Consider the following 13,646-nt stretch of genomic DNA (forward strand, 5'->3'; position numbering starts at 1 on the left):
ATCTTCAAATATTCGACATCTAACTAATTAAAGTACTTTCAACAAAATCCAGAATAATATGTTTAGATACCTTCGTAAAATTTGTAAGCTTGACTTCACGCAATTAGTAAATTTAGGGTTTTAAGTTTTGAGAAAATTTTCGTCGAAAAGAGTTGAGAGGGAAGAATCAAAGACATCAAGAGCTTGAATTGAATTTAGACATGACTTTTTATTCTTTTAATTCCTCCCATCTGCACACATTGGATTTTTTATTTTTATTTTCTTTCAAAGGCCAACATTCCAAACTTTCTTTTCTTTTTATTTTTTGTTAGCCTTTCAAAATTGATTTTTGTATGGGTTACAATAGGCTTAATTTTATTGATTCAATAATTGAACAAGATAAATTACTTAATTATTACAAAATTAAAAATCCTTTATCAGTAAAATAAAATTTAACTACCTAGGCAAAAATTAATTTGAAATATGTTGTAAAATGAAACTCACTTTTTTTTTATAAAAGAAAATTTTTAAAAGTATTAAAATATAATAATAAAATAATATATTTTAAAAATAAATAAATAATATTTTGATTAATAAATTAAATAATATCATTTGTGAGAGAATTCATAAAATAATATTTAATTATATATAAATTTAGATGATTAAAAAATGTCTTTCTTTTTTTTACTCAAATTTAACATTAAATCCTTGTAGGTTAATGAATAACAAAAATAAAAAATAAAAACTAAAATTGAGTCAAATTACTTGTAATCAAACTGTCAACTGACCTATTTTACAATTTCTTTTTAATTGACTTAAGTTTTTGACACAATAAAGCTTACAACAAACAAAATGTTTTAATACACAAATCTTCAATTCTTCAGGACTAAACAAAAAGTCATTAGCACTCCAATCAGCTCAATTATATTAAGCACAAAGAATACCATTTGATCACCTGCAATTACAAGAATTAAAAACAAATATGATAAATTCAGATAATGTCTTAGTAATTGTCAATAAAAGTATTTCCTGCCACAACTACATAATATTTTTATACTATTTTGGCTAAAACCTAATTGTTCATACTTCTTTATCTTAAACTTTATATTAAAATAATGGAAATCTTATTAAAGATTTCTAGAAATTGTCCAAATAATCTTATGAGAGTCATTTGAAGGTGGCATGATTCTTTTGGTGTATCCATCAAACTACACATTTCATACAAATTATATATATATATATATATATATATATATATATATATATATATATATATATATATATATATTATAATGTTTTTTTTTTAAAGAGAACTAGTATACACTCCCATATCTTGGAAAAAGTCTAACTTTCATTTATAAAAAAAAAAGTGTTTTCAATCAATCGAAATACATAAATGAATCATAACCTGGAAAAAAATTTGCATCTTGACGCTTTTGTGCCCATGAGAATCTGCGAAGATAAAACCATATAACTTCATTTAGTTACAAAAAAAATAAATTAATTAATAATTAGTCACCAAGAATCAAAGAATTACAGTTAATGGATAATGAAAACTTTTCATACTTATTTGTCTTTCTATACATAATTTATGTGTTTAATGTTTATCATCTTAATTTCTCCATACTTTTTTCTCTATATCTAAATTTCACCTTATAATACAAAAAGAGAACTCTATCATATTGTCCCAGAGAAGTCATGTACTTGAATTATTAGCATATGAGCAAGAAGAAAACTATCATTATCATCCATAAATAAAGAAAATGGATAAATGCAGATTGCGAAAACTGATTTAGTGGTCAAATGAAAATTGATGCTTACAGTGCTCCTCCACCGGCTGGACCTGCAGCTTTAAAGAGGGACATTGCTGTCATTGCGATGCCATTTGCAGCTCCTCTTTGGTTTTGAGCCTGCCAAATCAAATGATAACATTGTTTTGCCAGTGTAGTTGATTTAATACATGTTTGGATTCCATTTTTTTTGTTTCAACGACTGTAATAGATGCTTTATGCGAAATGCATGTTCTTGACTAGTATAAATATAAGTATAAAGTTAGTGAAATCCTCATTTTATCTATATATCATATCTTCAAGAAAAATATTGACGAGACTGCAACAATTCAATGTAGCTTGATTGTTGAGTTGTGCAAAACAACGTTCATTCATGTGTTCAACACTTCCTATACACTTTAACATTTCAAAAAAATAAATTATAGAACATAGATTTTCTTCATTATGACCAAGAATAAGCAGTAAAAAGAATGTGGGCACAAGAAATTTACCACAGCTTTATTTTGCAACACGAACAAGCCGGTTATAATGGACACCTGGTTAGAATAATGAATCCAAATGTAACATAAGTTGAAATATGTGATGAAATTTCACAATGATATATATCCAATTTCTAGTAAAATATGAAAGTGGAACTTACAGATAAAGAATTCTTTAAAACAGATGCGCAGTTTACCAACAGGGGAAGCATGATTCCAGAGAGGAAGGTCAAATATGGATAAAGTTGCAATAAAGGAATGGACAAGGCCTGTGATCATATGGATAAATTTTCCCTTTTAGATGGAGCCTTTAAAATTCATGCAATCTACTATCAAATTAACCATAAGAAAGTGACATTTCTTACACCAAAAATGCGAGCTATCTTGATCGGTCCAAACTTCCTCACAAAAAATGGATAGAAGGAGAGTTGAAAAATCAGAAGGCCAAAACCTTGAAAAAGTAATTCAAGATTGTATCAGAATTGTTTTGCAAAGAAAGGAAAATGAACAAACAAATGGATAGCATGTATATGGGTCCAATCTCAAGTTAAACATAGCATGATAACAAATGATCAAATACTAGAGTTCTAAGATTTGTAGAAGAAATGTATGTGAGATCAGATTCAATATATACTATTTCATTCATAACCCAAATAGTACATACTCTTACTATTTATAAACTACTAACTCATTAACCTACTAACTTACTCTACTACTAATTATCATATTACCCTTACAATAATATAGTATACTACTACTGTTATACATGTTCTAGGTTCATTAAACCATCGCGAGCCAACCGGTGAAAGAAATTTGACAAATCAATTTGAGTATAGTCTTAATAGAAGATTCAGAAAACAGTTTAAAACTATATATCAACAATGTAAAAAAAATATTGGATTTGCTTAAATTTGCACAAACAAAAAATAGTTGAAAAAATTACCTGTGATAGCAAGAACTTCTCCCACATCTTCTGTTGAATAGCTCAAGCCTCCATATTTCCTGGAGCTTACTGCCCAAAGAGAGAAGATCTAACACCAAAAAAGGGGAAAAAATAGACATTAGGAATAATTGGCTTTTGCACATTAACAGATTCTAAGAAGTTGTTAAGATTCTTTGGAACATATATGCAAATTACCTCTGTGTAGGCCATATCATGAAGTGAGAAGATACAGTAGACAATGATTGCAGACATTAAAGGCCAATTCCTGAAGAGACTTTCAGATTTAGGTTCAAAGTCTTCCATTTCTTTTAATGACCTTAGTGTGGGAGAAGATGGCATAGCTTCAAGTGCTTCAAATGAATCATGAAGTTTTTTACCACCTGTATTGTGATTGTGCAATGTTTCCTGGACAATTTTTTTTTTATAAATTGGTAAAAATAGTAAAATTCACAAGAACATTAAAGGTAAAGAGTGTGGATCATATTGTGACATACCGGTATCCAAAATGCCAGAATAGTCACGACAAGTGCAAAAACCGATATACAAAGGCAGGGCAAAAAGTAAGGAAACCTGATTCACAAGCTATGAAATTTAGTATCATGAACCATCAATCAATACAACTTGTAACAAGTATTGTAATTGAAGTGCCTTTTTACCTCCCAAATAAAGAATCTTTAGAAATGATAGTTGGATATTTCTCTGCGGGCTAGAAGAAAAATATGAAAACACATAAATGGATAAACAAATAAGCTCAAATTTCAGCTAAGAAACAAAAGAAAAATGATAATACAAAGTAAGAGAGTTAGCTACTAGCTGACTATATCTCATTTTGATTCTAATTCAACATTATGCTCAGCATGTGAAAAACTATACTTCCAAGTTCCAAGTGTAGAAAGAATGTAGATTTAGCTTAAGTTGGATGAAACAATAGAAAGAAAATGATCCTTCCTTCACATGCAATGAAATGATCTAGAATTAGCAACTATCCTTCACATACTTAGGACTTGTATTATTTTGAAATAAGTTGTGTTCAGATGGTGGAGCAGCCCACAGCCCAGCCCAAAGACCTGTAGGGGAATCCTACATTTAAGGCTCTCTGTTCAAGTTCAGAGTATCGAAATGAGAAGATGACTTGGGCCTGGTTTAATATGGGGTTATTTTCAAATAACCTTGTTTGATGCAGGTTATAAAAAAATAGGCTATCTGAATAAAATGACATTCATTTTGTTTAATCTAATATCACAATATATTAGATTCTCGATATTTTAATCAATCTAGGTTATCGAGAATCTAATAAACCTCGTATAAAATATTGAGGAAGAAGAAGCAAGAAAGAAAGAACAACAAGTACCTGAGCAAGAAAGCCTCCCAATGCAGGACCAATGATTAATCCTATTCCCCATGCAGTTGAAACCTGTCATATTAAATCATTAACATTTCAATATTAAACAACCAAAAGAAATCAAATAAATTGAATACTCATATCTTACAGTTGAAACACCCAAAGCTTGATATTCTTCACTGAAAATTTCAACAGCATATGCCTGCTCATGGGTATTTAAATTTTAAGACATCCATAAGAATGAGGTATATTTACTAGTAAATAATACCTTTATTGGCCCAAGTAAACCATTTAAGCTGCCAAGTAGAAATCTTGTAATGACAGCCATCCAAAAGTTAACACTTAGACCAAAAAGAGTGTTGAAAATAACCCTGCAATCCATAACAAAATCTCTGAAACTGAAAACAGAAGGAAATGATGGTCCTTTGCTATAAAAATCTGTGGAAAAGATGAGTACAAACACTGTGATAGTGCCGATAATTATGACTGGTTTTCGTCCATATCGATCAGCTATTACTCCCCAAAAGACTGATGTGAGAGCTCTCCCAAGCATAAACGAACAACCTTACAATAATATAGTATTATAAGCTGTTATGACAGGAAATAATGAACTTTGTTGTTTTAAGCTAAAGTTTGTATTAATTAGAAGACAACTTCTAAATAATATAAATTTTGTACCATCAAATTATGTTGAATTGGTACTGAGTATAATATTTTTACCTACATAACCCGCATAATAACCAATATCTTCTTCTTTTTCAGCAATATGAAAGTCCCTTATCTGCAATATGACAATTTGGGAGTTAATAGGACAAAAGACAACAGTTCTTATATTGAAACAGGTGCTAGAGAATAATAGTCCATTTGATTCAGAAGAATCTATTTGTAACTAAAATCACTAAGTTAGAGAAAACAGCCATAATACAAAGTAATTGATAAGAATGATTGGATAAAAATGACATAATTTTGTATTCTTTAATAAAGGTCAATTTCATAAAAGATCGATCCTTCTCGGGAGAAGAAACAAAACACAAAGTTGAACAGGAATAGATAAGAAAGAACAACATGACAAAATAATCACTGTTTGAGGATCCTCTGAAAATGCTATGAAATTACTTTTCAATCATGAAATCGATTTTTCCTCACCCTACAAAGACAATTTGTTCCTCTCATTTCAAATAATCCACCAAATGATAGACCAATTCAGATTAAGACTAACCCCACAACACCAATTAGTCCAAAGTTCCCAAAAGTAAATTACTAATAGAATATCGAGACATTATAGAAAATGATAATAACTTGCTTACAAAAACAACTACAACAATAATCTCATATATGAAACAGATAAAAAAAAGACTGTAAAAGAAACAAGACTCACCATAAAGTAAAGAAATGGAAAAAGAGATGAAATCGGGAGAGCTGAAAGAAGATAAAACCCATTAGTACAAAGCTCACAGATAATCCAAACCAGCCAACTTATTATTTACCTGTGCAAAGAACCACCATCCATATCGTAAAAAACCCTTTAATTGGAAAACCCGTTTGCATCTCTTTGTCCTGCTCAACTTTACAACCAGGGCAATTCTCATGGAATCCATTCTTCAATCTCAACAATGGCACTTCAAGTTCTTCCCTTTCTGATTCTCTCATCTCTAATCCGGAAGATACGAGTTTCAGCTTATTGGAATTCTAAATGGGTATCTCTAACTAGTAGAAACGAAGCTAGAAAACAAAGTGGCTGGTTGAGAATCGGTCAATGACCCACGAATACTAAAAGGATGTCTTCAAGTTTTGGCTTACGAAATTTGACTAGAAGAACGAAAGCTGCCGCACGATTTCAGATCTTTGTTTAGGAACAATTTATAATCAAATCAAAATGGAATCTGAGTAGTTTGGATTGAAATGGATGGCCACCAAATCATATTATGGAAAGAGCGACGTCGTCCGTATCAATTTGTTATGGAAACAGTTAGGCCTTGTTTGGATTCAACTTTATTTTATTTATTTGTTAATTTAAATATTTTTATATATTTTTCTATAAATACTATCATAATCAAAATCACTCTCAAAATTGTCAATAATTGAAAAAGTAAATAAAAAAAAGTTGTTTGAATATGCTATAAATTATATTGTAATTCAAATAAGTTTAAACATTTTTAGATAAAATGGTAAAAGTGCATAAAAAAAATCAATATATATTCAAATTTTGTAATTAATAAAATTCTGTCAAATAATTGTTTTTGTTTTATTTATTTATTTATTTATTTTTATCAATTTAAGGATTTTTTATTTTAACAATTTAAAACATTTTGATTAAGTGATAATCAAATATAAAATTTTAATTTTTGTTAAATAAAATTTTTGATACTTGAATTATCTAATAAATTAAAGGATAACTTTCAATTAAGTTAAATAATATCCTTATTTATCCTATTTATTTTAGTTAATGCTTTATACAAAGTATTTTTTAAGGTCATGTCACAATTTATGATATAATATTTAACTTATAAAATTATTATCAGGTTTAAATATTTTTTATTAATATAATTTAATTTAAATCTATATTTATATATATATATATTAAAAAAATTAATAAAAAAAATTAATATTTATATATATATATATATATATATATTTTAATTTTATATATAAATATATTTTTTATTAATATAATTTAATTTAAATATATATTTATATATATTTTTAAAATAAAAATAAAAATTATAGCCTATTGAATATATATTACTTTTTTTTAAGTAGTAATGTATTTCTTTTACCAAATAAACAAAATTAAATACAAGTGTATAACCATGATTTGTCATTTGAATTGAGATAAAATTTATTTATTTAAAAAAAAAATACACGAAGACTAGTCGTCTTAGGTCAAATTCATGAAAAGAAGTTAAGGTATTGTTTGGTTTAGATTATGTTGTTAACAAAATTATTTATCTCAAATTTTTATTAAATAATATTATTTTGACAATAAGTTAATTTAGCATAAAAATCAATTCAATAATCCTTTCTTACCTAAATTTTTATTTTATAAAATAATATCAATTTAATACTTTAAATGATTAATCTTTTTTTTAAGTCCTACAATAATAATGAAAAATTTAAATTTAAATGTGTTATCTTAATACATAATTTAATTGATTGTATAAAGTAATTAAAATATATATATCAAAAATCATTTCCCTATTTAATCCCAAACCAGACAATCCTGGCCGTCCATGCGAGCTGTCTCATCTTTCTTTGAGACATATCTTTCACGTGTTTTCGGCCTCATGTCTTTTATAACTATTATATTATTTAAATTAATTTGAAATTTTATAATATTAAATAAAAGTCAAATGATTATTTGTCCATTTGTCTTACTTAGTTTATTTGAAAATTAAGTAGCAAAGAACAAAATGGACTATACTACAATCCCAATGTTAAACTCTTTTTATTTTCTTCCTCTTACCTTTTGTGTTATGTCATTGCTGACATAATTAAATGTAAATGGTAAATATGGTCATTGATAAATATTAATGACACAACACAATATTTATCATAAGTTTAACAAAAAAAAATTACATCAGAATAAATAGAAGATGATTGAAAAAAAAAAAACACGAGCTTAAATAAATGTTAATATTCACTCTATTATTTCACTTTCTACTAGTATCATATCATATCACTTTAAAAAGATTTGAGAGTCTTTCCAATATAACTATATTCTCTTATGTTTTATACTCTCACTTCTATTTTCGATTATTTTTCAATAACTTTCTCAATTTCATCAAAAGCGAGTGGCTCTAGACGAGCAACAGTGGACATCTTCTTCTGTATCGTGTCTTCTTGAAAAAATCCTTCATTGATAAAAGTTTTTCCTCATTTACATATTGTCAATCCACTTATTCTTAACCCTCCTCGAAGAAAACGAAGGATTATCATAATCTAAAACCATTTCTTTTAGAATTGATGCCTCAAGCATGTTTTCTCACATCAGGTTGCCTGCTCCCAAATTCCTTCCGTTTTACAATGAAGTTAGTGGTACAGGTCGTTCTAGTTCCGTATATGAGTTCTTTCGAATTTATTCATCTCAAAAACAAGTTATGGGCTTAGGGGTCATTCCTCATATTCTCTCTCATAGGGATGAATAAAAATATAATTATTATTACTTTTAGGTAAAATAACTGTTTTGTTCCTTCCCTATGAGATAATTTGGGAACCGAGGATCCTATAACTTTTTTTCATCCTCACAATAATCACTTTCAATGACAATGATATGAAAGTCTGAGTAAGTGCATCAATTTCCATTGCAAGACCTACAACTTGGACCACTTATGAGGACCACTTATGAGATTGTTAAGGCCGGTTCTAAAATTTGTGGTGCCTAAGCCAAAAAAATAAAATTGTTTTTATTTTTTATTTTACTGTATGTATTTTAGTTGATTAAATATAATAATTTTTTTTATAATTAAAAAAAATTAGTCTAATTAATTATATGTTATACTAATACCTATATTGCGGTTTAGAGTCCTAACCTTGGTAGTGCATGTTTTCTTTTGAGGTAACATTCAATGGGGTAACTCCCTTAGACCCGATAATCCTGAACTCTACGAGTGTTTTTACAAAATTCTACCTAGTAGACATCTCACAAAGAATTATGGACCATCTCGCTTAATGAATTTTGGATAATCTATGAGCGACGCTACTAGTGGTTTTTAGCGGTGCAACTGTCATAACTTCTCAAGTATTTTACTATATTAAATATTATAAAATTTGAGGAAATTTAATTCGATATTTTAGTCAATAAGATTGACAAAGTAATAGTTAATGGGGGTGATTTCTTGAAAATAACTTCATATAATTCAGAATAAGATGGATTTGTGTTAATCTTCATTAAACATATTGAATTTTGGTTATGTATTTATAGATTAATCATATAAGAAATTGAATAAAATTATCAAAATAAAATTATGTGGTAAGAGAAAATTTGAAAAAAAAAATACATTTTAAAGTGAATTCGGCCGCCAAACAAGGCCTTTGTACTACAATCTTATATACTTTAATTGAATAAAAATAAAAATATTGGATTATGGCTTGTTTGATGTTGGGTTATCTCAAAATAATCTTTCTTTTTTAAATACAATTATTAGTTAAGGTAAGAAGTGATTTATATAATTATATATATTTAGTTCAATGATAAAATATTCTTAATTTTTAATAATTTAAAATGTGATAAAGAATTTAATAAAATTATTTTAGTAAATAATTTAATGACATAATTAATTTATGTTTAAAAAATTGGATCATAGTCATATATCCAATAGTTTATTTTTAATTATATATATATAACTTCGCTCATAGCCAACTCTTAATTAACTAGAGTAATCGAATTATCTTAATTCTTCACAATAAAATATTATATGTCTCAATTTTCTTTTATAAAAACACATGAATAAAGTTTAATTTTTTCTATAAAAAGGGATTAGAATAACCCAATATAAAGGTAGAGAAAATTGAAAATCAATTGAAAGAATATCTATCATAATTTTTTAATATTGTCTTTTGGCCAAAAATAAGAATACCCCATATAATTAATTATTTCTAGAAAAATTAATTGACTACTACATATGTGGATTATTTTTAAGAAACCAACACAAATAATTGCCGAAAACATGTTAATTGGACATTCTATCAGAAGAAAGAATTAAAATTAGGTACACATAATATATATTCATACTTTTCCTTAATTGGTTTCCAAGGAGAGAATATTGGAAAAAACAAGACATTTTTTTCTTTTTCAAGAGTTAATTGATTTTTTTTTTCTTTCTTTTATACATGGTTTAAATGACTAAAAAGTCACGAGTTTAATTCAATTGAAAAGCGTTTTGAGTTTAAGCGGGGATCATGGTTGTGGGGTGTTATTCTAATTATCTTTTATTCAAAAAAAAATAATATTAAAACCGTATTTAATTTAAAATAAAAAATTATCTGTAAGTACAATTTATATAAGAGTTGGAGTGATAAAAATATAAATAATTTTATATTAAAAGATAAAAGTAGTGAAAAATATATTTGAGGTGGATAAAAGAGTAGGAAAGAACAATACAATTTATTTAAATGGTAAGTACTTCAAGTTGTAAGAGTTATTATTTACATGTTTGATTTCTTTAAAAGAATTTTATATTAAAGTGAAAATATTAGTTTATAAGGTTAATATTAATTTAATATATTAAAAAAAATAAAAAATAAGATAAGGTGGGTCAAGTTATAATTGAATAAACAAGTTCATCACATGGTGGCCCAAATGAATTAAAGGCTAACTTTATAGTTTGTCAACATCATCGACGACAAACTATTAGAGAAAACAAAAAGACATTTTTTATTTCTCAAGAGTTAAGTTGATTTTTTTTTCTTTACTTGAGTGACTAAAAAGTCACATGTTCAATTCAATCGAAAAGCGCTTTGAGTTTAAAAGGGGATAATAGTTGTGGGGTGTCATCCTAATTCTCTTTTATTCAAAAAAAACAAAAAATACTATTAAAATTATATTTAATTTAAAATAAAAAATTATATAAGGACAATTTATATAAGAGTTGGAGTGTACTTAAACCGGTTCATTACAATTATAAATAAAAGTATACATAATTTTATATTAAAAGATAAAAGTAGTGAAAAATATATTTGAGGGAAATAAAAGAGTGGGGATAACAATACAATTTATTTAAATGGTAAGTACTTCAAGTTTTAAGAGTTAGTATTTGCGTGTTTGATTTCCTTTACAGAATTTTAAATTAAAGTGAAAATATTAGTTTATAAGGTTAATATTAATTTAATATATTAAAAAATAAAATACGACAAGATGGGTCAAGTCATAATTGAATAAACAAGTTGATGACATGGTGGCCCAAATGAATTAAAGCTAACTTTATAGTTTGTCAACATCATCGATTCCGACAACCTAGGTAGCTTAATTTGTTTTGATTACTTCTACTACCATTTTATAAAATATAATGATGAATTCATGGTTTATGGTTGAGAAATTATGTTAAAAGTACCTGAAATATGAAGTGCAAAATATAAATTTTAATCAATTTCATATCATTATGTTCTTATTTGAGTTATATAGATTGTATGATCATTTTAATAAACTAGATTCCATAGGATTTTGTTATAGTCTTATTCGTTCGATTATTAGTTTTAGACCATCTCCAACCTATCTGCAAAACTTATCCCATACTCATTTTTATCTTCCAACCAAACGGCCCAAAATGCGATCACTCATTTTCTCTCTTCAAAAATCTCATATATGCGTTCATACTATCCATGAACGCATAATTTAATCAAATTTTGTAATAGGCCCTTCAAATTTATTAATATTTTAATTTTGATATTGAACTTTTTATATTATTTATTTCAGCCCTTTAACTTTTAATTTAAATATATTTTTATTTTTATATAAAATTATAAAATACAAAATACATTACAATTTATTAGATATATTTTTTTTATTTGTGTAGTGTAAATTTTGAACTTTTAATGAATTTTTATAATTAATTTATAATCAAATTTAAAATAATAGGGTGATATTAAAATATTGTGGTGTAATTTATAACATTGTAAAATATATAGGGTGATATTAAAAAGTTATAAAAGTTGATAAGAAATAATATTTTTTTGGGTTTGAGAATGAGTTTTTCGTTTGGAGAAGAATTACTGTTAGATGTGACATTTATACCAAAATGAGTTTGAAAATGAATTTTTCAGTTGGAGATGGTCTTAAGATTTCTCGAGAATTTAAATGTCCTCATAGGTTTCACTAAAATCGATAATAAACTATGTTTGCTGTCTCCAACAATAAACCTTGAGTTTTATTATAATATATGATACTTTCGCTTAATGATTATTCTAATTTGTTTCTTCAAAACAATATAAATATTGCGAGAAAGAATAGAAGATGGATATGTAATGATCAAGATTACAAGTGTTATCCTTCTCTATTGAGAGGTAGTTTTTAATTTTATTAAAATTATTTAAAAAATAACATATAAATAATTATGTTAGTAACATTGATCTAAGGTAATAAAAAGTTTTAAAAATAAATATATAGATATAAAGGATAAGAGAATTGGTTTGCATAATAAAGAGACTTGATATCTCTTTGACAATGCGTTAATGAAATAGTTGAAGATTTGAAATTGAATAGTAGTGTTTCAAAAAATGATAAATGTAAAGGTTTTGAAAATGCCTGGATAAATAAACAATCATACAATATTAAGAAAATTAAAGATTTCATGTTTATTTTCACAACAAACACTTTAATTTAAAAGTGATTATATTAATTATCCCAAAATTAAATTTGGGTCATAAAATAAATCATACATTATCAAACTTTAAATTCCATAAATGAAAGAAAAAAAATACTATGAATGAGAATAGAATATGCAAGTCTTCTCATACATACTATAGCTTCAAAGTTCAAACTTAACTAGGTTATATATATGTTATTGAACAAGCCACTGGTTCTAGTATTAACTTTGCAAATCAAGAATAACAACAATGAAAATGATTAGGCAATTTAACATTTTAAGATTGAATCAAACATTCGTCAACCAAAAATGGCATGACAATCACTCTTTAATGTGATAAGCCTATTTTAAAATTATCAATTCAACACAAAAGTTACATAAAACCCGAGCTTACAAAAAATGGTATGACAATCACTCCTTAATGTCATAAGCCTATTTTAAAACTATCAATTCAACACAAAAGTTACATAAAACCTGAGTTACAACACATTAATGAAGTACAATTAAACATGAAATAAGAAGTCCCTAAAAAAGACATAATTATGAATTGAAATGTACAATGGTTGAAATTAATAACATTTAGGTGATATATTATTTAGTAGAGGGTAGATTAGTTGTTATCATATGACACTGGTGAAAAAGTGGTCAAAATCGAGAGTTAAAACTCTCGGTTTTGACCCTATAACTTTCGTTGAAGACACCTTACCGAAGGTTTTAGTTACTCTCGCCATCCCTCGGTATTGACTCTCTCGGGATTTCCACAAAGAGAAAAACCGAGAGTTATATGAAAACTTTCGGGTTTTTCTCTTTTGG

The 13,646-nt window shown here is 26.6% G+C and overlaps 1 protein-coding gene across 1 annotated transcript; it reads right to left on the reverse strand.

Moving 5' to 3' along the window:
- Positions 1 to 769: 769 nt before the first annotated feature.
- LOC124919733 (protein ZINC INDUCED FACILITATOR-LIKE 1-like) lies at positions 770 to 6,335 on the reverse strand. The gene is made up of 17 exons (XM_047460057.1): positions 6,021 to 6,335; positions 5,912 to 5,952; positions 5,254 to 5,314; positions 4,995 to 5,097; positions 4,802 to 4,904; positions 4,682 to 4,735; positions 4,543 to 4,605; positions 3,848 to 3,897; positions 3,686 to 3,761; positions 3,387 to 3,596; positions 3,192 to 3,279; positions 2,614 to 2,699; positions 2,410 to 2,517; positions 2,261 to 2,305; positions 1,801 to 1,889; positions 1,388 to 1,431; positions 770 to 934 (listed from the first exon to the last, which is right to left on the reverse strand). The coding sequence occupies exons 1-17, from the start codon at positions 6,181 to 6,183 to the stop codon at positions 852 to 854; spliced, it is 1,467 nt and encodes a 488-aa protein (XP_047316013.1). The 5' UTR covers positions 6,184 to 6,335; the 3' UTR covers positions 770 to 851.
- Positions 6,336 to 13,646: the final 7,311 nt, after the last annotated feature.

This window comes from Impatiens glandulifera, chromosome 1 (genome assembly GCF_907164915.1).
Source record: "Impatiens glandulifera chromosome 1, dImpGla2.1, whole genome shotgun sequence".
NCBI lineage: Eukaryota > Viridiplantae > Streptophyta > Magnoliopsida > Ericales > Balsaminaceae > Impatiens > Impatiens glandulifera.